Source organism: Mesoplodon densirostris, chromosome 19 (assembly GCF_025265405.1).
Source record: "Mesoplodon densirostris isolate mMesDen1 chromosome 19, mMesDen1 primary haplotype, whole genome shotgun sequence".
NCBI classification, from domain to species: domain Eukaryota; kingdom Metazoa; phylum Chordata; class Mammalia; order Artiodactyla; family Ziphiidae; genus Mesoplodon; species Mesoplodon densirostris.
In genome coordinates this window covers 8,614,141-8,640,345 of record NC_082679.1, presented here as the reverse complement: position 1 = coordinate 8,640,345, position 26,205 = coordinate 8,614,141, and the positions used below count along the sequence as shown (strand labels likewise).

Below are 26,205 nucleotides of genomic sequence, written 5' to 3'. Positions count from 1 at the left end.
ATTTTTAAAAAGGTATACAGTTCAGAGGCATTAAGTAAATTCACACTGTTGTGCAACCATTATGACCATTCATTTCCAGCATTTCTTTTTATCTTCCCAAACTGAAACTCTACCCACTAAACAATAATTCCTCATCCCCCCCACACCAGGTAATCTCTATTCTACTTTAGGTCTCTATGAATTTGCCTATTCTATGTACCTCATGTAAATGGAATCATACAGCATTTGTTCTTTTGTGCCTGTCTCATTTCACTTAGCATCATATTTTCGAAGTTTATTCATGTTGTAGCATGTGTCAGAATTTCCTTCCTTTTTAAGATTGAGTAATATTTCATTGCACACAGATACCCCATTTTGTTTATCTATTCATGTGTTGATGGACATTTTGAAACATCGCATTTAAACATAAATAACATTTTAAATGAGAAATGCTATATTTTCCAAAATAAAAAAATTTAATGAGAAGAATGGCATTATTTTACATTTCTGAGAATAAGTAATGTCCAGTTCAAGAGAAGACAACTGGATTTTCAGAGTTGCTTTTTCATTTGATCTGTTGCAATATCACAAGTCATCTGGCCTCTGGAAAAATCTGGATGAAGTCCAGCCAAGTCATGGGAAATCCTGAGCGTGGGGTTTTCCAGCCTGTTAACTGCCAACCACACTACCCTGAAACTTATGTGGTTGTAAAACTGCCTTTAGCCTTCCATGTCATCTGCATTTAACATTTGGTCTGGGTACAATTACTTATGACTTTTCCAGTGTCATCTTGCTATGTGGTCCATGGATCATAAATAAAATAAAAATAATCTGGTGGTCATACAGTCACACTGCAGCTATGTAATGATGATGAGTCTGTGGATATACTGCTGGGAATGTCTCAATTCACTATAGTTGGGTAACAAACAATCAAAACCTGTGTGTGATGTACACATATTATAACCGAAAGTGTGGTCCAGCTGCTCACAGCTCAAAAGCCAATAAAGAGGCAAGGTTGGTGGAAAGGAAAGTTTTCTTTACTTTGGATGCCGGCAACTGGTGGTGGTGGGGGGGAGGGTGGACACCTGTTCAAAGGCTGACTCCCCCCCCCACCCTACAATCAGGGGACAAGAGCTTTTATAGACAGAGGGAGGGGGCTCCATGCAGAAACAACACAATCAGCTCTGACAGTCGTCTTGAAATTGGTCATCAGTGGTCTGATTAGCATCATCTTGATTGTTTTAAGTACAGTTAATCTTCAGTTCCAGGGTCGGTTTGTTCCCATTTCCTTGAGGCCAGTTCTCAGAATTGTGGCAGCTTATGTCATGGCTACAATCTGGTCAACATGTTGTTAACTTCTTCCACTTCCTGAGGTTTTCAGTATCAGCTCACAGGATAGGCTCAGAATATTATCTATAGCCCTTGAGAAGGAACTAAAGTTCCTTGACTTTGCTTAATGACTAAACTATCATTATTATTTAGTCCTGTTGGACTGATTTCCTCTGTTTCTTCATTTTCTCACTTCTCCGATTAAACTTATTCTTTGGCTAACGTTTTTCCACAGATGAAAGGCAGGTGGAGGACATGCGGAGGGGGAAGGACCTTAGGGTCTTGCTCCGTTTCAATACAAACATTTATTTAGCTCATGCTGAAAGTCACCTAGCTGATTGTGGCTGGATGGCTCTACTGATCTTGGCTGGGCCATCCCATATGTCTGAGGTCATCTGGGGCATGATTGATTGGGGCTGGGCATGGCGGGCTGCCTCACTGATCTTGACTGGGCTGCCTCAGGTGTTTGTGGATGGGCTGATCTTGGCTGGCCTTGGCTGGAGCATTCAATGCTTGGGACAAGCGGTCTATCCCAGGATCTCTCATGTTGATGGCAGAGGTGTGAACTTAACTATACAGGTACATGTCAAGCCTCTGTTTGTGTGCTGTGTACCATCATACTATTGGCTAAACAAGTCACATGGCCAAGCCCAGTATAAAGGGGTGGAAGTATTATACATTCCTTCCCAGGAGATGAGGTGGATGGAGTGAAGACTTCTGAAGAGTAATCCAACCTTCTACAGGTGGTCATGTCCCAGCCTAGGCCACCATGGCGGGGGAGGAGGGGGTGTGGGGAAAGGGCCTGGATGTTGTGTTCAAACCTGAAACTGAGAACCAAAGTATGAGCATCCAGTAAGGGTGATAAGAACGGCATGAATATTAATATTGTGCCTCAGAGAGGTTAAATAGTAATTTGCAGAGCAGTAAGTGAGTGTGTTGGGGGGATGAGTGGGTGGGAAAATGAAAATCCAGGCCATCTGACTCTGAACTGTTTCATTTCACTGTTTATTTTGCTTCTTAGCCCAAACCATATGGAGAGCGCACGTGCAGACACTCTGGTTTAAAATCCTGGCCGTGCTCCCACTTGACAGCCAGAATCAACTGCCAGTCATGTGAGTAAGCCCCCTGGGACATCCAGCCAGTCAAGCCTTCAGATGAGTACAGCCCCAGCCAGCATCCAACTGGCCAAGGGAAAATTAAAAATATGGTCAAGCGTGTACTAATTCTTAGACTTTGCAGACTGAAGTGGCACATATTCCTTCTTCTCATGTTTCACTGGGCAGGGAAAGTCACATGGCCCTGCCAAACCTCCAATAGGTGGAAGCCTACCATGTGCCCAGGAGAGCCACAGTATGTGAGACCGTCTCTAATGACTGTCACAAATGGGTTGTTTCCTGCTCTGAAACACGAGTCACACATTCTGCAGATCTTCTGTGAAAGACACCATTTTTGACTCGAAATTGGGCTTGCTTTCTCTTTATAACAGAATAGAATCACCATTGCCCACTAGTGTCACAAGTAAAAAGTGGCCACAAGTGTCCCCACTTATCGCCCTTTGCATTTGACTTTGTAGCTCCTCCTTTCAAGGGGTAGCATCAGTTTCCCCACCCCTTGAATTTGGGCTAGCCTTGACCAATAGAATGTGGCAGATGTGATGTTGTGTTAGTTCTGAGTCTAGGTCTTGAGAGTCTTTGTGTCTTCCGTTTGCTTCCTTGGAAAGTTTCCACTGCCATGGGAATAAGCCTGGGCTAACCTGCTGGAGGATGAGAGCCTGCACCAAGCAGACCACAGGCACCCATCCAACTCCCAGAAACAGGGCCACCTACCCAACCCACAGTTGACTTCAGATGCATGGGTTAGGTCATCCAAGACCAAAAGAACCATTCAGCTGACCCATGGATCTGTGAGCAACAAGAAAAGTTATTGTTTTAAACTATTAATATTTGGAGATATTTGTTACATAGCTGTCTTTGTCCATTTGGGCTTCTGTAACAAATTACCATAGACTGGGTGGCTTAAACAACAAATATTTATTTCTTATAGTTCTGGAGGCTGTGAAGTCCAGGTTCAAGATGCCAACAGATTCTGTGTCTGGTGAGAGATCACTCCCTGGTTTGTAGACGGCTGCCTTCTTGCTGTGTCCTCACATGGCAGAAAGGGTCAGAGAGCTCTCTGGGGTCTCTTTTTTTGTTTGTTTGTTTTTGCGGTACGCGGGCCTCTCACTGCTGTGGCCTCTCCCATTGTGGAGCACAGGCTCCGGACGCGCAGGCTCAGCGGCCATAGCTCATGGGCCCAGCCGCTCCGCGGCATGTGGGATCTTCCCGGACCGGGGCATGAACCCGTGTCCCCTGCATCAGCAGGTGGACTCTCAACCACTGCGCCACCAGGGAAGCCCCTGGGGTCTCTTTTATAAAGGCACTAATCCTACTCATGAGAGCTCCACTCTCATCACCTATTCACCCCAAAGGCCCTACCTCCTAATTCCATCACATTTGGGATTATGTTTCAACATACGAATCTTGGAGGGGACAAAAACATTCAGTCTATAACAGCAGCCATAGTTAACTGATACACCACGGGCTCTTCATTTCTTCTCTTAGTGTGACAGTAAAGGTCTTGGAACATTTTAACACTCTGTCAGCCAGTCCTCTTTCAGAACGTTGTGCAGAGCATGAGAAATCTTTTTGTTGTCTGTCCCCACTGCCCAGGAAGCCTGGGGCTCAGGACTGTGGATGATTTCCACTTTCTGGCAGAGGATGGGAGCAATGATGGTAAATACCTAGGAAGTGCTTGGCACTGAGTTTGATAGGGAACAAGGGGAGAGTGTTCCTTGTTATCTATTCTCTGTTTTCTGATGTTCTAAAATTCCCACTTTATTGTGATAAAAATAATCAAAGTGTGGTTTTCGTCAAGAGAGAAGAGGCAGCTGTAATTCTGGCTGTCAACTTGATAGACAGAAACAGCAGATGTTGTAAGGAAATGGAGAAGAGGGAGAGACAGGAAAGATGAGACAAGGAAAGACCTGGGAGATGGATAATATGTGGGTTTGGGAAATGGAAATGGAGATTGAGATAGGGACCAAACGGAGATGAAGTTGCTGGAATTCTGAGAGGTGTAAACTGAGAAACACCTAGACAGGTGTGTTGGGGGTCCTGAAGACAACTCTCAGGTTTAGAGACTTACTAGAAGGGCTCACAGAACTCAGAAAGGCTGTCATAATCATATTTATGGTATATTACAGTGAAAGGCTAGAGATTAAAATCAGCAAAGGTAAAAGGTGCACAGGGCAGAGTCCAGGAGAGACCAGGCACAAGCTTCCAGTGGTCTCTCCCAGTGGAGTCATAGGACAGTACTTATTTCTTTCCAGTACGTCATGTAATGACATGCATGGAGTATTGCCAGTCAGGTAGCTCACCTGAGCCTCGGTGTCCAGGGTTTTCATTGGGGGTCAGTCACATAGGCATGAAGAACCCAGGGACCATTATTCTGTCTACCACACTGTACAATGGAAAGTTAGGAAGAAAAAGGTATAAACTCCTGGTACCTGCAATGACATAATGAAATTCCAGAGCATTTTACTGAGTGAAATAAGCTGGGTCAAAAAAAAATTCCTCATACTGTATGTTTCCATCAGTATGAAGTTCTAGAAAATACAAAGTAATGTATAGTGACAGAAAGATCAGTGGTTTCCTGAAAATGAAGGTGGAGGGAGTGAGGGATAGATTACAAAAAGCCACAGAGAAACTTCTGGGTATTATGGAAATGTTAGTTAAATTGATTGTAGTGATGGTTTCACATACATATTTCTTTTTTTAAAAATTTCTTTATTTAATTTATTTATTTTGGGCTGCACTGGGTCTTTGTTGCTGCGTGCGGGCTTTCTCTAGTTGCGGTGAGCAGGGGCTACTCTTCATTGCGGTGCGCAGGCTTCTCATTGCAGTGGCTTCTTTTGTTGCGGAGCACGGGCTCTAGGTGCGCGGGCTTCAGTAGTTGTGGCACACGGGCTTTGTTGCTCCACGGCACGTGGGATCTTCCCGGACCAGGGCTCGAACCTATGTCCCCTGCATTGGCAGGTAGATTCATAACCACTGCGCCACCAGGGAAGCCCCAGCACTTTGTATCTTAATCTGTTCAGGTTATTGTGAAATGCTTAGAACAGCCCCTGGTACCAGGCAATGGCTTGATGAGCGTTGGCTATTATTATTACTGCTGGTGGTGTTGTTTTCCGCCAGCCTTTGAGAGGCCCTCTCCTTGATGCATCCTCCAGAGTTTTCCTCCCAGTCTCCCCGTGGTGTTTACTGCCATCTCCTGTGTCTCAAATTCCACAGTGCCGAAAGTTCTGGGGAGCCAGTCTAGCCAGGACCAGAAGCCTGTGTGAACCTGCTGCTAATTCACAACTTCCTGCCTCAGAAGCCACTGTGCCCACAGCTGAGAGCCTCGGCATGGATTGCTACCATCTGACTGGCTCTGGGATTCCTGTGGCTGCTGGCAGGCTGGTGGCTGGGCACAGCTATCCCTCCTTGGGGTGTGGTGGCTGCAGCCACCTGCTCAGTCCTGCTCTTCCAGATGGGGTCAGCTCTGAACGACCCTAGGGACTTGGGGTCACAAAACTACGAGTCTATATGCCACTTGGTCACAATCCTTTTCTGCTTTCCCTTTCCACTCTGTAAATTTTAAGCCTCTCAGGGCTACTTAAAAAAAACAACCTGGGACTTCCCTGGTGGTCCAGGGGGTAAGACTCCACGCTTGCAGTGCAGGGGGCCCGGGTTCGATCACTGATCGGGGAACTAGATCCCGCATGCGTGCTGCAAACTATAAGTTCGCATGCCGCAACTAGGACCCGGCACAGCCAAAATAAATAAATAAATATTAAAAGAAAAAACCTTTCACTGAAATATAAGACACAGACAGAAAAGTTCACAAACCATAAAGGGGCAGCTTGATGAATTTTCACAGTTGAATGTCTCTGTGGGACCAACATCCTGATCAAGAAAAAGAATGTTTCTAGCCCCCAGATTCTTCTCTGCCCCAGTGCCCCTTACAATTTCTACCGCTCGAAAATAACCTCTATCCTGGCTTATGACACCAAAGCCTAGTTTTGTCTGCTGTTGACCTCATGTAAACAGAATTATACAGTATGTACACATTAGTGTCTGGCTTCTTTCATGCAGCGGAATCACTCTGAGATTCAGCCATGTTGTTTGTTGCATGTATTAGTTTTCTTCTTTTCTTTTCTTTTCTTTTGGCCACCCTGTGTGGCATGCAGGATCTTAGTTCCCTGACCAGGGATCGAACCCGCACACCCTGCATTGGGAGCATGAAGTCTTAACCACTGGAATGCCAGGGAAGTCCCCTAGTTTTTTTTTTTTTTGCGGTACGTGGGCCTCTCACTGCTGTGGCCTCTCTTGTTGCAGAGCACAGGCTCCAGACGCGCAGGCTCAGCGACCATGGTTCACGGGCCTAGCCGCTCCGCGGCATGTGGGATCCTCCCAGACCGGGGCACGAACCCATGTCCCCTGCATCGGCAGGCGGACTCTCAACCACTGCGCCACCAGGGAAGCCCTTCCCCTAGTTTTTTAAATATTAGTTTTTTTATTCTTCTCTGCTGCTATATAGTATTCCATTGTATGAATGTACAAAGTATTTATCCATTCTACAGCTGATTGGATACTTTTAGGTTGGATTCCAGTTGTTGGTTATCATGAATAAAGCTTCTATGAACATTGTAGTACATTATTTTGCTGGACACATGTTGAGTTCTCTATCAGGTAAATACTTAGTAGTGGGATTGCTGGGTCATAGGTTAGGTGTGTATTTAGTTTTAGTAGATGCCATCTTTCTTAAATTAAAGCAGCCCTTCCTGATGCTGTTTGTGACTTCTAATTGTCCTCTAGGATGTATTTTCCCATTTGTCCACTGGAATAGAGTTTTAACAGGACACAGGAACATCCAGCTCAAGACCAGGTTTTTCAGCCTCCCTTGCAGTTAGGTGTGGTCAGGTGACCATGTTTCAGACAATGGGTTGTGAATGGGAGGCCAAGGGTACCACTTCTGAGTCTCATCCTTTAAAGGTTTGGGCATCGGGGGCTTCCCTGGTGGTGCAGTGGTTGAGAGTCCGCCTGCCGATGCAGGGGACACGGGTTCGTGCCCTGGTCCGGGAAGATCCCACATGCCGTGGAGCGGCTGGGCCCGTGAGCCATGGCCGCTGAGCCTGCGCGTCTGGAGCCTGTGCTCCGCAACGGGAGAGGCCACAACAGTGAGAGGCCCGCGTACAGCAAAAAAAAAAAAAAAAACAAAAAAACATGGTTTGGGCATCTGTGCCCCATCTTCTTTTTTCCCTCCCTGCTCGGATGAGGTAAGAGCCGGCACAGCCACCTTAGACCCCACAGTGGAAGCTATGAGTTACACTGGTTTGTGAGAGAGAAATGAACTTAAGGGTAATAGTCAGAGATGGGTCTCCTGGTCAAATTATGTGTGTGCCCTGGCATGGAGTGCTGTCTGGAAAGGGCGCCTCTTTATAATTCACAAAGGTTTTGGCTGGGCTAATGGTGGCTCCAGAGCAGTGTTATCCTATAGAAATATATATTTTAAATTTATTTGTTTTATTTATTTATTTTTGGCTGTGTTGGGTCTTCGTTGCTGTGCTTCAGCTTTCTGTAGTTGCGGCGAGCGGGGGCTACTCTTTGTCACGGTGCGCGGGCTTCTCACATTGCAGTGGCTTCTCTTTGTTGCAGAGCATGGGCTCTAGGCGTGCAGGCTTCAGTAGTTGTGGTGCGCGGGCTCAGTAGTTGTGGCTCACGGTCTCTAGAGTGCAGGCTCAGTAGATGTGGCGCACGGGCTTAGGTGATCCGCGGCATGTGAGATCTTCCCGGATTAAGGATCGAACCCATTTCCCCTGCATTGGCAGGCGAATTCTTAACCACTGCGCCACCAGGGAAGTCCCTATCCTATAGAAATATAACGTAAGCCATAAATGCAAGCCTCATAGGTAATGATAATTTTTCAAGTGGCTGTGTTAGAAAAGCAAAAAGAAACAAATGAAATAATAACATATTTAATAATATAATTATATGTTAGATTAATATCAACAATATAAACATATATTAATAATTATAGTCATAGTAAGATGTTAATATTATATAGTTATATTGTAACATATAATGATGTTTTAAAAATTTAAAAAAATTATTAAAAAAAATTTTATTGGAGTGTAGTTGATTTACAATGTTGTGTTAGTTTCAGGTGTACAGCAAAGTGAATCAGTTATACATATACATCTATCCACTATATTTTAGATTATTTTCCCATATAGGTCATTACAGAGTACTGAGTAGAGTTCCCTGTGCTATACAATAGGTTCCCATTAGTTATCTATTTTATATAATGATCTTTAATATGTAACAATAACGATAATATATAGTTGACCCTTGAACAACATGGGTTTGAACTGGGCAGATCCACTTATATGCGGGTTTTTTCCAATAGATACAGTACCTGTACTTTCATTTTACAGATTTTTAAATTAACTAAGTGTGGGGAAAAGTTTGTATTCGATTAGAGATCACAATATGTGGAAGCAAAAGAACTAGAGTTTGGGCTTCCCTGGTGGCGCAGTGGTTGAGGGTCCGCCTGCCGATGCAGGGGACACGCTTCCTGCCCCGGTCCGGGAAGATCCCACATACCACGGAGCGGCTGGGCCCGTGAGCCATGGCTGCTGGGCCAGTGCCCGGAGCCTGTGCTCCGCAACGGGAGAGGCCACAAGAGTGAGAGGCCACTTCCTGCCCTTGGGTGAGTCATTTATCAATTCCTTTGTTTTTGAGGCAGAGAGAGCAGTACTAGGATTTTCGACCACGTGGGGGTCAGTGCCCCTAACCTCCAGTTTCTTCGGGCGTCAACTGTAATTAATAATATATTATACTTAACACAATTTCTCCAAAATTTTATTATTTGAACATGTAATACAATATAAAAATTGTTGAGATGTTTTACAATCTTTTTTTTTTTTTTTCCAGTAAGTCTTGGAAATCTGGTGTGTGTGTTATACTCAGGGAGGGCACATCTCAAGTTGGACTCACCACATTTCAGTTACTCAGTAGCTGCATGTGGCTGTTGGCTGCTGTATTGAGCCGCCCAGGTCGGGTCTTGAGGAAGAGGATGAAGGGACACCAGCATAAAGGTTGCTAATACTGAGAATGATGTATGTACCCCCTCTGCCCTGCAAGTCCATTGCTAGAGAGTTATCTGCAATAAGTCCTCATACACAGGCACCAGGATGTATGTGCAAGGGTGCTCACTGTGATATGGACAAAAATATTGGAAACAACCTAAAGTTCCACCAACAGGGAAGTGATCAAATAATCAGGTTTCAAACTAACAGTGGACTTACGATGCTGTTACAAAAACACGAGGTGTTTAAATGTACTTACAAAAACATTATTCTGAAAAAATAGTGATAAAAACACATTATTGGAACAATTGATGAAATGTGAATGAGGATGGTGGCTTACATAAGGTGTTGTATCACATTTCCTTTCTGCTTTTACTATCCCAGCCACTTCCCTTTAAATTTGAAATTACATCAACATGAAAAGTTATAAGAATTATTCTGAGAGACAATGCATAACTTCGCTAAAGGTCCAGGACATAGAAAATGTTAAGAACTCAAGATTTGGAGGCAATGCACAACTTTGGTCCAAAAATCTTAAAAAAATCAAGAGGGTGTGACCTTGCCTCCTGAGTCTCCCACAGCTCAGGGGCCCTCTTATTTTTTTTTTAAATTAATTAATTTTTGGCTGTGTTGGGTCTTCGTTGCTGCGTCCCGGTTTTCTCTACTTGGGGGCGAGCAGGGGCTACTCTTTGGTGTGGTTCATGGGCTTCTCGTTGCGGTGGCTTATCTTTGTTGCGAAGCACAGGCTCTAGGCACGTGGGCTCAGTAGCTGTGGCGCTCGGGCTTACTTGCTCCGCGACATTTGGGATCTTCCCGGACCAGGGCTGGAACCTGTGTACCCTGCATTGGCAGGCGGATTCTTAACCACTGCGCCACCAGAAAAGTGCCTCAGACGCCCTCTTGAGGTCAGGGTTGGTATAATAACCACACATTCCTACCGGCACCAAATCCCCACAACTAGACCTACAAAATCCTCCCCGAGTCACGTCCACAACACATGGCTTCATTTAGTAGAACAGAAACTTGCCGAACATCGTGCACTCACATATCCATTCCCAAACACAAACACCACATTTGTAAAAGTCTGGGTGAATACACTCCAAACTGCTAATAGGAGTTTCAGAAGGTTAGCTGTCAGGGGATTTTTCAATGCTTTTTTGGGGTGGGGTGGGGATGAGGAGGGCCTTTCTGGATTGTTCAAATGTTTACAAGGTGCATGGATCATCTTTGCAATAAAAAGAAAGCTAGATCTTCACAAATTGAAGCTTGCTGGAGAAAAATACTATTTGTGGAGGAATGATGTGGGTGGTCTACAGGAGAGTTGCAGACAAGCATGGGAAAAATGAACCTGTTTCTGCACCTGTCGTAATAATCATGCTCATTGTGGTAGACTGAAGAATCGTTCCCAGTGATGTCTGCATCCTAATTCCTGGAACCCAGGGCGTGACTTTATATAGGAAAAAGGACTTTGCAGATAAATTAAGGATCTTGAAATGGGAGATTATCCTGGATTATCTAGGGGGTCCTTAAATGTAATCACAAGGGTCCTTAAATGAGGGAGGCAGAGGGAGATTTGAGACACACAGTAGGAGGGAAGGAGATGTGACTGTAGAGGCAGAGATTGGAGTGATGTGGCCACAAGCCAAGGAATGCTGGCGGAGAACAGAACTAGAAGAGGCAGGAACAGATTCTGCTCTGGAGTCTATAGAGGAAGTGTGGCCTTGGCAACATTTTGATTTCGGATTTCTGGTCTCTAGAACTGTGAAAGGATACATTTTTGTTGCTTTAAGCTACTCAGTTTATGGCAATTTGTTACAGCAGCAATAAGAAACTAAATCAGGTAGGATCCTTCCCTGCCCCAGACTCCAGCATTTTTCCACAAGAACCCAGAATGGGGCTGGAAAGGATGGTAGTGGCTCTGGGTGTGTTTGCCAACTTCAAAACTCTAGGGAGGGGCTTCCCTTATGGTGCAGTGGTTGAGAGTCCGCCTGCCGATGCAGGGGACACGGGTTCGTGCCCTGGTCCGGGAAGATCCCACATGCCGTGGAGCGGCTGGGCCCGTGAGCCATGGCCGCTGAGCCTGCGTGTCCGGAGCCTGTGCTCCGCAACGGGAGAGGCCACAGCAGTGAGAGGCCCGCGTACCGCAAAAAAAAAAAAAAAAAAAACCTCTAGGGAGGGAGACAGAACAGTCCCCAAGTGCTGGGCCACCTCCACAGACTTGCTTTGCCTCTCTGGGCCTCAGTGGAACCTGGTTGGGAGGCTGGGTCTCACAATCCCTGTTTCCCAGGTTTAAGCCAGTTGGATCCCTGAGATTTTCCACTGCTACCTGGGGCCACAGAAGGAAAGGGAGAGATCATCTCAAATGGGTCAAACCAAGGCCTGGAGAGGGGCCGAGCCTAGATGGAGCGGGGGTCTCTTTCGTCTGGCTTCCTCCCTCCTGGGACCTGGAACTTCCTCGGGTTTCGGAGCCCCTGCCTCCTTCCTGTGGCTGGTTGGAGGTGATCAGGTCTCTCTGGGTGTGTGCCCCGCGGAAGGAGCCCTAGACCAATGAGAACCCCAGAGGGGAAAGACGGATCATTTCCTCTTCGCCTATCTGCAGACTCACTTGGGGCTTTAAAAACCACAGCCCTCAGGCAGGAGGGAATCTTTGATCAGCGGAGAACCCGGGAGAAACCTGAATATGGTGAGTCTTGGCGGGGGGAGTGGGGGGCAGACACCCTCTACCTGCGCGCTCTCCCTTCTGGGCCCGCCCCCCCCCCCCGCCCGTCTGCTCTCCCCACTCGCCCCTTCTTGCTACCTCTCCCCCTTTCCTTCCCCCTCCTCCCTGTCCTCGATCTCCAGCGCCCCGCCCCCCCCCCCCCCCCCCCCCCCCCCCCCGCCTTCTCTCCTCTTCCTCATCTCAGACTCTCCCACTCCAGGTCTGGGAGGCAGCTAAAAAGTTAGATTGTCAAGGGATTATATGGCCCACGATTAGCTTCGACTTTTTCTTTTTCTTTCTGTTAAATAGCTCCAAATCCCTAAAGGGTATTCCGTGAAACTCCCTTCCCTCCCCAGAGCTTCAGATTCATTGTAGCTTCCCCCAGAGGCAACGGTGGGCACCAGTTTGTGGTGGATCCTTCTGGAAACAGTCTACAGGTGCTCCAGGGCAGCGTAGGGAACGAAGTAAGGAGTAGTTTGACACGAGGGTCATAATGAAATGGGGTTCAAACCCTGCCTTTCCTGTGTAATAGCGGACGAGACCCGTCTTTTTGAACCTCCTTCTCTTTTTTTTTTTTTTTTTGCGGTACGCGGGCCTCTCACTGCTGTGGCCTCTCCCGTTGCGGAGCACAGGCTTCGGACACGCAGGCTCAGCAGCCATGGCTCACAGGACCAGCCGCTCCGCAGCATGTGGGATCCTCCCGGACCGGGGCACGAACCCGTGTCCCCTGCATCGGCAGGCAGACTCTCAACCACTGCGCCACCAGGGAAGCCCTGAACCTCCTTCTCTTTATCAGGAAGATAGGGATAGTAACCCTACAGAGCGGAATCTACATCATAGGGTCGTGGGGAGAATTAAATGAGATAATACACAGAAAGCTCTTACAGCGGTGCCTGGCGTACAGTTGGCCCTCAATGCTTGTGATGTGTCTATCCTTTCTCCCCCACCCACCCTATAAAGGGAAGTCTCTTTTACACATTATCCTACGTCTTTTTTTTCTTTCATGAATAACATTATATTATTGCCCAGCATTTATTGAGCGTTTACTGCATGCCAGGCACTGTGCTAGGCACTTGACATTTATGAATTTTGACTTAAACCATCTGTGAGGAAGGTATCATCCCCATGTATTTCAGGGAAATTGCCTCTTTCCTTTTATCAGCTATGTGATATGCCAGTGGGAGTTTCCATCTCTTATCAAAGGAGATTTAGGCTGTCCCATACTTTGTTTTTAAAACCAAAATTAGGGAAGTCCCTGGTGGTCCAGTGGTTAAAACTCGGTGCTTTTACTGCCGAGGGCCGGTGTTAGATCCCTGGTCAAGGAGCTAAGATCCCACAAACTGCGTGGCAAAACCAAACCAAACCAAAACCAAACCCAAATTACATCTTTGGACCCACATCTGGGTTTCCAGAACTGCAAATGCTGAATCCAAGGCATGGGCAATTTTTATTTTAACAGATATTGACAAAACTTGTACCAATTTACGTTCCTCATCTACAGAGCATGAGAGTGTCTACTTGTCTAGACCCCCATCTGCATAGTTATATGGAACTTTTTTATTTTTGCCAACCTGAAAGGCAGTTCATTGCATCCTCAAAGGATCTGAAGGCTTGTCTTTTTCTCGTGGTTTTTAAAACGCAAGTGCTTATGTTCCTTTGTGCTCAGGGATGTTGAGTCACAAAGATTGCAAATTCAAGAAGGTAAATCTGAGTCGAGATGCTCACCTCCACCCTTGTATCCCATGTCTCAGAGGATGCTATATTGGTTTGAACTGGTTCTGTGGGTGAATTGTTTAAAGACGTTGTGTCCATGTAGGAACAGGGAGAGGGATGTTCCGGAAAAAAAGCAAACTGTGTCTTCTGCGTATTTACTAGTTCTGACAGCATTCCTAAGTGAGTCTGTTATTTCCACTGTAATGGAGGGGACAGTTGGCAGGACTTTCCTGCTGTGAGGATGGCGAGACTGAAGCCCAGTGAGGGAGGGGAGGGGCTGGGGCAGAGTTTACCACCCACCAGCTGCTTGACTGTAGCCATGTCATGCCTCTTTAAAAAAAATTTATTTATTTATCTGTGCTGAGTCTTAGTTGTGTCATGCATGTGGGATCTAGTTCCATGACCGGGGATCGAACCCAGGCACCCTGCATTGGGAGCACGGAGTCTTAACCACGGGACCACCAGGGAAGTCCCCTGTCATGCCTCTTAAGTCTTTCCACTTTTCTTCCTCCCCTGAGCATCAACCCCATCCAAGCCCCCATCTTTGCTGGAGTGGGTCCCTGCCCCTGCCTCCTCTCTGGTCCTCTTGCCTCTAGTCTTACCTCCTCACAGCAGCCAGAGGGATCTTTCTAAAGAGAAACTCTCATCTAGTCCCTCTGCAGCTCCAAGACCATCCATGGCTCCCCATTACCCCAGGATAAAATACATATCCTTTAACATGGCATCTGTGGCTCCTCCAACCTCGTCTTGGCTACCTGCCAGCCACGCTGATGTTCGTTCATTTTTCTGGTGTGTGGACACTCCTCCCTGTTACCTTGTGGCCTTTTGCCTTGAATGCATGCCCCTCACTCCCAACACACTTGAGGTTTGGTAGCCTCTCAGAGAGGGCTCTGGAGTTGGACTCTCAGAAGTTCTCTCCTACCTCTGCCACTTGCTAACTGCGAGGACTAGGAAAGGTCTCTTAAGCTTTCTGTAACCTCAGTTTTCTCATCTGTAAAATGGGTGTTGCAATGGCAACAATGCTCATAGGGTCGTCCTGTGGATTAAATGAGATGATACATGGGACTTCCCTGGTGGTCCAGTGGTTAAGACTCTGTGCTTCCACTGCAAGGTGCGCAGGTTCGATTCCTGGTTGGGGAACTAAGAACCCGCATGCCACATGACCTAAATAAATAAATAAGCGAGCTGATATGTGAAAAGGATTTAGAACAGAGCTTGGCAATTCTGAGTTCGTTTCTCGTAAGCATCTTCTTCACCCTGTTCTCCTCCAATCCATTCATGACTCCTCACTGCCACCACCCTAGTGCAAGCCACCATCATCCCTCATCGCAGCTAGACAATCCCAACCTCCTCTTCTTGTCAGCTTCTGATTGGGAGCCCTTTCTCCACACAACAGACAAGGGCTCTTGAAATGAGCCTGTGAACTTAGGAACAATAAGAGTACCCTGCCCTTGGGGTTGTTGTGGCATAAATACTGTGGTTAGGGAATTGACGAACTAACGCCTGGGAAGCACGGAGAACAGCGCCCGGCACTTAGGAATCACTTAGGAGCCCCAAGACCTGTGCTGTCTGAGACGGTAGCCACAAACCACCTGTGGCTGGTGAAATTTAATTAAAATGACAGAAAAGTAAAAGTTCAGTTCCCAGACACATCTGCCACATTTCATGCACTCAACAGCCACAGGTGACTGGTGGCTACCATCCTGGATGGTGCAGATCTGGAACATTTCCATCAGTACAGAGAGTTCTGTTGAACGGTGCTGTGGTTTTATTTCACCAAGACCCTTCTCCTGGTCCCACACCAGGCTGGATTCTCTATTGAACACACTCAGTTCCCATCCCTGAAGATTAATTTCTCTCCCAGTAGACCATAACCTCTCCGAGGGCAGGTGCCATGTATGTCAGGAACAAATCCCCGAGCCTGTTAGTATTTGTGCAATGAAGAAATATTATTAGAATCTTTCCTAGACTCCTAGAATGGTAGAACCATGAATACTTTTGTATAGTCTATATAACATCCGTTCTGGGGGGAAAGGGCGGTGCGTTCACTGGTATGGCTCTGCATATAAGAAGAACAAAAGCAAATATGGTAAAAGCTTCCTTCCAATGCTTGCCCTCCAACCCACTACTTCCCCTCCTCAGGGGACACCACTGTTACAGATTTCCTCTGCCTGCTTCTGGAACTAGTCTGTGCATACACAAGCAAACACACACACACACACACATACACACACACGGAGAGAGAGAATGATAGAGACAGAGGGGAGGGAGGGGGAGGAAGGAAGGGAGAGAGAGAGAAAAACTGAGAGAGTGAGAGAGAGAGAGAGATTCCTCTTTTGTAGGTAGCGTGCTTCACACACTGTTCAGTTCTTACTTTTTCTATTTCACCCTAGATCTTGGAGCTCTTTCCACACACATCCTTACGTAAACTTCCTCATTCTTTTGATGGTTGCATAGTATTCTTTTGCCTGGATCTGCCATCGTTAATTTAGTCAGTCCCCTCTTGCGGGATGCTTCGGCTATTTCTGTTCTTTGTAGAGATGCTGCAATGGCAAAACTTTGCAAGCCTGTTTTATCGGGAGCATCCTAGACATCACAAAGGGTTGGAATCAGCATCTTTTTTCTGCACTTGTGAAGTCAGTGAGAGGAAAGGGCCTCGTGAGTTCATTCCAGAAAAGGAACTTTGTCAGTTGATGAGAGGGGTAGTGGTGAGCGTGAGAGCAGGGGGTGGGGAGGCTCCCCTTTTTTGGGGTCTGGGTTATTCTGTGGCTAAGCATGGCCGAGAGCTTGTGAAACGAGCAGGGACAAAAGTTAGCTTCATGTATCATGTCTGAAGTGGACATTTAAAATATTTAACATCCTGCTAAGGTGCAGAGCCCCCCTGAGCAGGGTCTGGGGCCTCTTACCATGCCCGGCATTAACCCTTTAGTGCATGGGAACTGGGAGTGGGGCGTCCCAAAGTAGAAAATGGGAGGCCAGGGTGCTGGGAGTGGGGATGGTACAGGTGGGTGGCTCAGGGCAGGGGCTCGTTATCAATGGAAATAATTCAACAATTTTAACTTTTTGGAAACATTTTCACACTTATAGAAAAATTACAAGAATAATACAAAGAACTTCCATATACTCTTTACCCAGATTCTCCAAGTTTGCTTTGTCTGCCTACTATCTATCTATCTATCTATCTATTTATCTATCTATCGTCTACTGTCTTTTTTTTCCTAAAACAGTTGAGAGTAAGTTGCAGGCATCATGTCCTTTGTCCCCCCAATGTTTCGGTGTCTCCTTCTCAAGAACAAGGACATTCATTTACATGAGCACAGCACAACGATCAATGTCAGGAAATTTACTGTTTGGTGAGATACTATTATCTATATCCAAACGTTGCAATACTAGATAATATTCAAACTTGCTCAATTGTCCAAATAATGCCCTTTAGAGTGAATTTGTTTTTCCTGCTCCAGACTCTGGTCCAGGATGTCTCATTACATTTGGTTGTCCTGGCTCTTTAGTTCCCATTCATCTGGAACGGTCCTTCGGTCCTTTCTTGTCTCTATGACACTGGCATTTTAATTTTAATTGAGTATAATTCACGTAACATACAATTCACCATTTTATTTATTTATATTAATTTTTATTGGAGTATGGTTGCTTTGCAATGTCGTGTTAGCCTCTACCACACAACAAAATGAATCAGCCATACACACTAATTCACCATTTTAAAGTGTACCATTCAGTGACATTTAGTACATTCAAGATGCTGTCCCATCACTATCTTTATCTATTTCCAGAACCTTTTAATCACCCTCAAAGTACCCATTAAGCACTCCCTCCCTGATTCCCTTCCCCCAGTCCCTGGCAATGACTAGCACATTCCCCATCTCTATGAATTTGCCTATTCTGGACACCTCATGTAAATGGAACCATACGATCTGTGACCTTTTGTGTCTGACTTCTTTCACTCAGCATAATGTTTACAAGCTTCATCCACGTTGTAGCTTGTATCAATACTTCATCCCTTTTTATGGCTAAATAATATTCCACTGCATGGGTATAGCATACCCTGTTCATCCACTCATCAGCTGACATTGACATTTTCCCTCTGGATAATTTAATCACTGCTATGGCTCTTCCAGCAAGTACCCTGGACCATCAGCCCGATTGACCCAGTTGACCTTAGGGTAACATAAAGGAACTAGAAATAAAAAAACAGTTGTTCAGAGAAAGATCTGAGCTCTTCAATAATTGTAAGATCAATAAATAATAGGAGCATTGCCGTTTCTCGTCTCCCTCTAGTGTACCAGGCATCTTGCCAGGTGCTTAAACATTTTTCATCTTATTTAATCCGCAAGCTCGGTGTTTAGTGGGTATCAACCTCAGCCTGCAAATTTAGGTGCCCTAAAAATCCAGCTCTTATTATTTCTGTAATAATGATTTCTATTTTTCTCTATCTCCTTTTCCTGGGTTGGTGACGAAGTCACCTTCAGAGCTGGGTTCCATGGGCCACAGAGCTCACCCCTCAAGTGTCCTTACCCCATTGACAGCCCCCCTGGAGATGTTCAGGGGCAGCCTGCCTGGATTTGCATCCCAATCTAAACAGAGTTGAATTCCCATTTACGTGACTGGAACAGGCTACTTGATCTTCTGGCGCCTCTGTTTTCTCATCAATAAAATGAACATATTAATAGAACCTACTTGTAGGGTCGTGGTCAGGACTGAAAGAGCTAATGTTGTGCTTGGAGCATAGTAGATGCTCAATCAATACTGTCTACTTTAGTATGATCATTCCATGTCCTGCATGGGGATTTTTCTGCCGTGTCTGGTGCCTCTGGGTTACAGTTTTGCATCCAAGGCTGTTTCCAGCTCAGCTGCTACCCTTTCTCTCTTGGAGGGGTATGACACTTCCAGGTGGCTCTGTCTGGGGAAGAAGTGCTCAAGACCTTTCTGTTCTTTATCTTATTATGGAAAATTTCAAACACACAAAAATAGAGAGAATAATATTGTGAACACCTAATGTACCCATCACCCAGCCTCCAACAGTTATCAACACTTTGCTATTCTAAGTCATCTTTGGTCCTCCCTTCTTCCCTTCCTTCTTCCTTCCTCTCTCCTTCCCTCTAGCTATTTTTTTTCTGGAGTGTTTTAAAGCAAATCCAAGACATCCTACTTTACTTGCTAAGTATCTCTCTCAGAAATAGCCTTCCCCCACTTTTTTTTTTTTTTTTTTTTTTTTTGCTGTACGCGGGCCTCTCACTGCTGCGGCCTCCCCCGTTGCGGAGCACAGGCTCCGGACACACAGGCCCCGCGGCCATGGCTCGCGGGCCCAGCCGCTCCGCGGCACGTGGGATCCTCCGGGACCGGGGCACGAACCCGTGTCCCCTGCATCGGCAGGCGGACTCCCAACCACTGCGCCACCAGGGAGGCCCCCTTCCCCCACTTTTTGAAAACATAAGCACAGTATCATATCACCCTCAATAAAATTAGCAATAATTCCTTACTATCGTCAAATATCCAGTCCATTTTTTTTTTTTTTTTTTTGCGGTATGCGGGCCTCTCACTGTTGTGGCCTCTCCCGTTGCGGAGCACAGGCTCCAGACACGCAGGCCCAGCGGCCATGGCTCACGGGCCCAGCCGCTCCGCGGCATGTGGGATCTTCCCGGACCGGGGCACGAACCCGCGTCCCCTGCATCGGCAGGCGGACTCTCAACCACTGTGCCACCAGGGAAGCCCCTCCAGTCCATTTTTAAATCTCCCAGATTGTCTCTAAAATATCTTTTTTCTCATATGATTATTCCAATTGGATCCAACCAAGGTCTCCATTTTGCCTTTGCTTGATATGCTTCTTAAATCTCTTTTAATCTATGACACTTCCCGTTCCTTCCCCTGCCCCCTTTTTAAAAATCTTTTGGCCGCACTGCACGACATGTAGGATCTTAGTTCCCCAACCAGGGATTGAACCTGTGCTCCCTGCGTTGGCAGCGTGGAGTCTTAGCCACTGGACCGCCAGGGAAGTACCTCCCCTTCCTTTTTAAAAATGCCATTTATTTGTGAGAGTAACAAGACCATTTGTCCTGTAGAGTTTCCTGAGTTCTGATTGGGCTGATTTTGTCCCTGTGGTGTTATTTATCGCATTCCTCTCTCCTCTGCTTTTCCTGTAAACTGGTAGTTTTAGATCTAGAATCTTGATTAGATTTACCTTCTTCTCTTTTTTTTTGTGGCAAAAATTACTTCATAGGTGGTGCCGTATCCTTTCTACTGCATCACATCAGATAGAGCAAATGTCTACTTGTCTCTCTTCTCAAGGTGCTGAGGCTGAATGGAGGCTTTGCGGTACCAGCTCAACCTATTTATTATAAAGTTACTGTCTGTTTTTCACCTGATGGTTTTATTAGGTGTTGTTGATTGTCATCCAGATCCATGTTTCCTTATGTCTATCATTCCTTCTGCAAGTATTATTTTTAGATTCTTCTCTGAAGAAGGCCCTCCCACATTGACTCTTTATTTCCCTGAAATATACTCTGTACAGAAATGGCAGGATAAGTGCTTGATTCATTCCCTTTCCAGAATAAAAATATGACCAACGGGTTTATTTGCTTTTATTACCATTATGAACTCATAGATCTTTATTATTAATGTATTTTATTGCATCACAGGTATTATTTATTATTATTATATACTCAAATTGTGCCATCTTTTTTTTTTTTTTTTTGCGGTATGCGGGTCTCTCACTGTTGTGGTCTCTCCCGTTGCGGAGCACAGGCTCCGGATGCGCAGGCTCAGTGGCCATGGCTCGCGGGCCCAGTCGCTCCGCGGCATGTGGGATCTTCCTGGACCGGGGCACGAACCCGTGTCCCCTGCATTGGCAGGCGGACTCTCAACCACTGCGCCACCAGGGAAGCCCTGTGCCATCTTTTGCCTAGTGGGAGCTTTTTAGGCTGTCTCTGTGATATGTCCCTATCATTATTTAAAATTTTTTCTTACTTTCTAGTGTGAGATGTTCTGGGCTCATCTTGTATATTTTCTGTCTCAGAACAGGAATCAGCCTTTCTCCAAGGAGCCCTGGTTCCTTTGAATGCCAGGTGGTAATTAAAGACCATAATCTGTGCACCAAGATACCCTTTGTTCTTGAAGTCATATCCTTCTCTATTCCTTTCATTCCTTCTGCCCTGCCTCTGGCAAGGTACAAGTCTATTTCTTATTCTTCCTCTTGCTGCCCCTAAATATTTTCTCTCTGCTCTGAGACTGAGGTTTTGGGCTAATGAGAGCTAAAACTGAAGGACTGCTATAGGAGTTAACCAGGAATGAAATGGAGGCAAGAAGCAGTAATGGAACTTGCAGAGGGCCATGTAGGCTTCAAGTAGGACGGTCGGGATCTGGGTCCTAGTGTCGTGCTGGGCCATCCTGGTACCCAGGGCAGAAGGACACATGTGTGCCCCTATCTACACTTAGGAAAATATCCTTCCATAGTTTGAACCAAGTAGAAAAAGTAAATAAGGCTTTACCAACCCCCTTTCCAAAACAACCCCTCCTAAGACCCCATGACTATACATAAAGCCCCACATTGCTTGCTATGTTTGCACGCCATTGTCAACCTGCAAAAACCCACCCAGCTGGGAATGAAAACTGTGGGCTGATCTGCAGGTTCCTCTTGCATCATAATGCAGGGCCATAAACCAAACAAACAACTGCAGCAGGTTGCCTTCATTTAAAATTAGAATTTTTTTGCACTGTGGTTTGTTTTCTGGGGCGGGGGGGCATTCATCTTGATTCTTTAAAATATTGCATTAAGATATTATGTCTCTTCACTTTGCTGTACACCTGAAACGAACACAACATTGTTAAATCACCTATACTCCAATGAAAATTTAAAAAATAAGTAAATAAAAAATAAAATTTAGGGCATAGCTCAGAACTTGGGCTATCAATTTCGGATTTATGTTCATATGATTATTAGCTTATTCTCCTCTAAGTATTAAAGTGCAGAATTAACTTAAAAAAATGATATTATGTATCTTGATGACTGGTGCTTCCTGTCTACCCCTTCTGCCTGAGTACGTGAGGCCCTGTTGAAACACTGCTGACTCTGGGTAGCTGCTCCCAGGCAGAGCACAGAGCTGCCCCAGTGGGTGGGAGGCAGCCAAAGGGAGTGATGCTGCTGGAGGTGGTGTTGGTGGGGGAACTACCTACTCAGTAATATCATCTCAGTTTGTTGGTGACATTAACGGTGTCTTAACAAGCAGTGTGTCATGGGTACTGGCCAGAGTGGAGAGTGACCACAGTACTGTAGCAGGCCTAGGCTTTAACCATTCGGTTGCTAGATTCTGGGGAAGTCCAGGGACTTCAGGGGGAGGTGGCAGGATGGCACGGAGACCCATTAGCATGGAAGGGTTTTCACCATTTTTAATAAGTGGTATGACACCCCAGCTGGCTCTCAGCCCTCAGCATCCCCATTTCCCTGGGAGAAACCTAAGACTTAAAGAAGTGGAGTGATGGGCTTTGAGTAGCTCTGATGGGCCCCCCTGCCACCTGTCTGCAGACTTATACCATCCCTGCTTCTCTGATTCCACCCAGGACTCCATGACTAATAGCACCCCTGATTACTACGATTATAGCGACTGGACCGATAACCCCCACATACTGGTGGATGACTCTTCCCAAACCCGCAGGCTGCATGTACCAGATGTGATCGCCCTGGTAATCTTTGCAGTCGTCTTCCTGGTGGGAGTGCCAGGCAACGCCCTGGTGGTCTGTGTGACGGGGTCCGAGGTCAAGCGAACCGTCAATGCCATCTGGTTTCTCAACCTGGCGGTGGCTGACCTCCTCTCCTGCCTGGCGCTGCCCGTCTTGTTTTCATCCATCGTCCAGCACAACCACTGGCCCTTCGGTGACGCTGCTTGTGGAATCCTGCCCTCTCTCATCCTGCTCAACATGTATGCCAGCGTCTTGCTCCTGGCCACCATCAGCGCCGACCGCTTCCTGCTGGTGTTTAATCCCATCTGGTGCCAGAACTATCGAGGGGCCCCCATGGCCTGGGTGGCCTGCGCTGTGGCCTGGGCTTTGGCTCTACTGCTGACCATACCTTCCTTTGTGTTTCGTAAAGTCCATGTGGAACACTTCCCACCCAAGGTGACGTGTGTGGTTGACTATGGTGAGGACCGTTTATATATAGAGAGGGCCGTGGCCATTATCCGGCTGGTCGTGGGCTTCCTGGGGCCACTGGTCACACTTACAGTCTGTTACACCTTCCTTCTGATCCGGGCTTGGAGCCGCAGTGCCACCCGTTCCACCAAGACTCTCAAGGTGGTGGTGGCAGTGGTGACCAGCTTCTTTGTCTTCTGGCTGCCCTACCAAGTGACAGGGATGATGCTGTTTTTTGCCCACAAGACAAACTTCAAATCCGTGTCCAGTTTGGATGCCCTGTGTGTCTCCATAGCTTACATCAACTGCTGTATTAACCCCATCATCTACATGGTCGCTGCCCAGGGCTTTCATGCCCGGTTCCTCAAGTCTCTCCCCTCCAGGCTCCGGGATGTGTTGGCCGAAGACTCCATGGGCAGGGAAAGCAAGTCCAACACGTTCTCCACGGTGGACACCCCGGCCCTGAAGACCCAGGAGGTGTAAGGGGAGGCCTCTCTGGCCACCGTCTTTCCGGCGCTCCACCAAACTTCCGGTGCATTCACTTTGCTTATTGGATCTTGGCGAGGTGGGTGGTGGTTGAGTTAATTCGCCTCCATTCCGTCCATCGTTCCCGGACTTGTCCTTCCTCTTCCAGGCGAACCCTCCTCATCACTCCTCATTTCCAAGATTAGCACGTCCTTCTAGGGACCCCCAACCTTTCTTTCCATCCGAGGACTTTGGAAAACAAACAGCAACCAATATACCTGGAGACCTTCCATAGAACAACACGTTTGTGTGCAGAGAGTGCGAATACATTAGATACATAGACCCCAGACAAACAGAAACATTCAAACCTTGAAAAAAAGAGTTCTATATTTATTTTATGGAGAGTTGGCAAAAAAAAATGTAACTGGCATCTCAGAAGTTATTCTTGTTTAGTACAAAGCAAAAGTCCATGGACCTATCTCAGCTTTTGGAATTGAGTTGATTTAAAGAAAAACAGTAAGTGAGTATGTTACTTCACTGGGTTAAAAAAAAAAAGTATTAAGTAAAAAGATGTTATATAGTTATGGCAAAAAGCAAGCAGTGAGGAAGACACCTAGGGTTGGGAAACATTGGTTGGGCCCCTCCAGGGAATGGGGTCCCAGGGGAATTTGCTGTTTTACGTTGTCAACTGCTGTTTTGTTTGCGCTGAAAAAAAAATTAAACATTTTATTTTGACCTCATTTAAATTCTCATGCCGTTGGGTTGTAAGCAGTAAAATGGAGTGATCCTGGGTACCTTTGACCTGTTTCCTGCAATAGGCACATCTTGCAAAATGACATTACATCACAATCAAGATGTTGACATGAATACGGTCGAGGTGCGGGTCATTTTCGTCACTGCCAGGATCCCTTGTGACACCCTTTTCTAGCCACTCTCACTGCCTTCTACCTTCCCCAGCCTTGTCCCAAACCCCTGGCAACCACGAATCCTCTCTCCATCTCTGTGATTTGGTCTTTTCAAGAATGTTATATCAATGGACTCATACATATATAACATACAAAGCATGCAACCTTTGGACTGTCAAAAAAGCTAGTAAACACCGGTTGAAAAATGAAAATAAAAAATAATAAATGTTGAAATGTTGTGTTGTTTATAACTGACTTGGAAATATTCCTGCTTAGTGTTTTTTTTGTGTGTGTGTGTGTGTGTGTGTCCACATTGGCTAGAAATATTGTACAGACCAACAGAAATATGATGTGAGCCACGTAAGTAGTTTAAAACTTTTTACTAGCCTCGTTAAAAATTTAAATGAAAAGGATGAAATAATAGTAATATATTTAATAATGTAATGCAATTATATGTTCTATTAACAACAATGATATGAATGCTATATTAATTATATTATAATAATTTATTATATACTATATGATTATATGTTACATGAATATCTATGTAGTATATAATATTATATAATAATTTTGTTTATAATTATATAATAGAAAAATATGTAATATAACAAACTATATAACATATATCAATACTATATTAATGTATATATGTATAAATATATTATAGTAATATTAGTGCTATTAATATATTTATATATTACTATATATAGAGATATCTAATATAAATTGATAAAATAATAATAATATAATCAATAATATATTTTGCTTAACTCAATATATTGAAAATATTTTTATTTTGACATGTAATCAGTGTGAAAAATTATTATGAGGTCTTTTACATTCTTTTTTTTTTCTTTTTTTCATTCTTTTTTTTAATTGAAGTATAGTTAATTTACAATGTTATGTTAGTTTCAAGTGAACAGCAAAGTGATACAGTTATACATATATTCTTTTTCAGATTCTTTTCCATTATAGGTTATTACAAGATATTGAGTACAGTTCCCTGTGCTATACAGTAGGTCCTTGTTGTTTATTTATTTTATATACAGTAGTGTGTATATGTTAATCCCAACCTCCTAATTTATCTATCCCCTCACCCCGCTATCTCCTCTGGTAACCATAAGTTTGCTTTCTATGTCTGAGTATTTCTGTTTTGTAAATAAGTTCATTTGTATCATTTTTTTTAGATTCCACATATAAGTGATATCATATGGTATTTGTCTTTCTCTTTCTGACTTACTTCACTTAGTATGATAATCTCTAGGTCCATCCATGTTGCTGCAAATGGCATCATTTCATTCTTTTTTATGGCTGAGTAATATTCCATTGTATATATGTACCACATCTTCTTCATCCTTTCATCTGTCAATGGACATTTAGGTGGCTTCCATGTCTTGGCTATTGTAAATAGTGCTGTTATGAACATTGGGGTGCATGTGTCTCTTTTAATTAGAGTTTTCTGTGGGTATATGCCCAGGAGTGGGATTGCTGGGTCATATGGTAACACTATTTTGAGTTTTTTAAAGGAAGCTCCATACTGTTCTCCATAGTGGCTGCTACATTTTACATTTGTTGTTTTTTTTTAGTACTGTCTTCAAAATCCTGAGTGTGTTACAGTCACAGCACATCTCCATTCAGACTGACACATTACAAGTGCCCAGGGAGCCACACAGAGCTGGTGGCCCCTGAATCCAACAACCACATAGATATCGACTCCCTCCTTCTTTTTGCAAGAGCTGGCTGGGTCCAGGGAACAGCCTTCAGCTTGGGGCGCTGGGCTGGGATTTTGCTTAATTCCGATGGGAAACATA

The 26,205-nt window shown here is 45.3% G+C and overlaps 1 protein-coding gene across 1 annotated transcript; it reads left to right on the top strand.

Moving 5' to 3' along the window:
* The first annotated feature begins 2,077 nt into the window (after positions 1 to 2,077).
* C5AR1 (complement C5a receptor 1) lies at positions 2,078 to 23,504 on the top strand. Its single transcript, XM_060083100.1, has 2 exons — positions 2,078 to 2,147; positions 22,420 to 23,504. Exons 1-2 carry the CDS (start codon positions 2,078 to 2,080, stop codon positions 23,502 to 23,504), a joined length of 1,155 nt encoding a protein of 384 aa, XP_059939083.1.
* The last annotated feature ends 2,701 nt before the right edge of the window (positions 23,505 to 26,205 follow it).

What these genes read in the sequence shown, in the direction of transcription:
- C5AR1 (XM_060083100.1), top strand. Translation starts at nt 2,078, where the DNA reads ATGGCGGGGGAGGAGGGGGTGTGGGGAAAGGGCCTGGATGTTGTGTTC. An exon ending in ACCTGAAACTGAGAACCAAA is followed by an intron (nt 2,148 to 22,419) that starts GTATGAGCATCC and finishes ACCTGTCTGCAG; the next exon opens with ACTTATACCATCCCTGCTTC.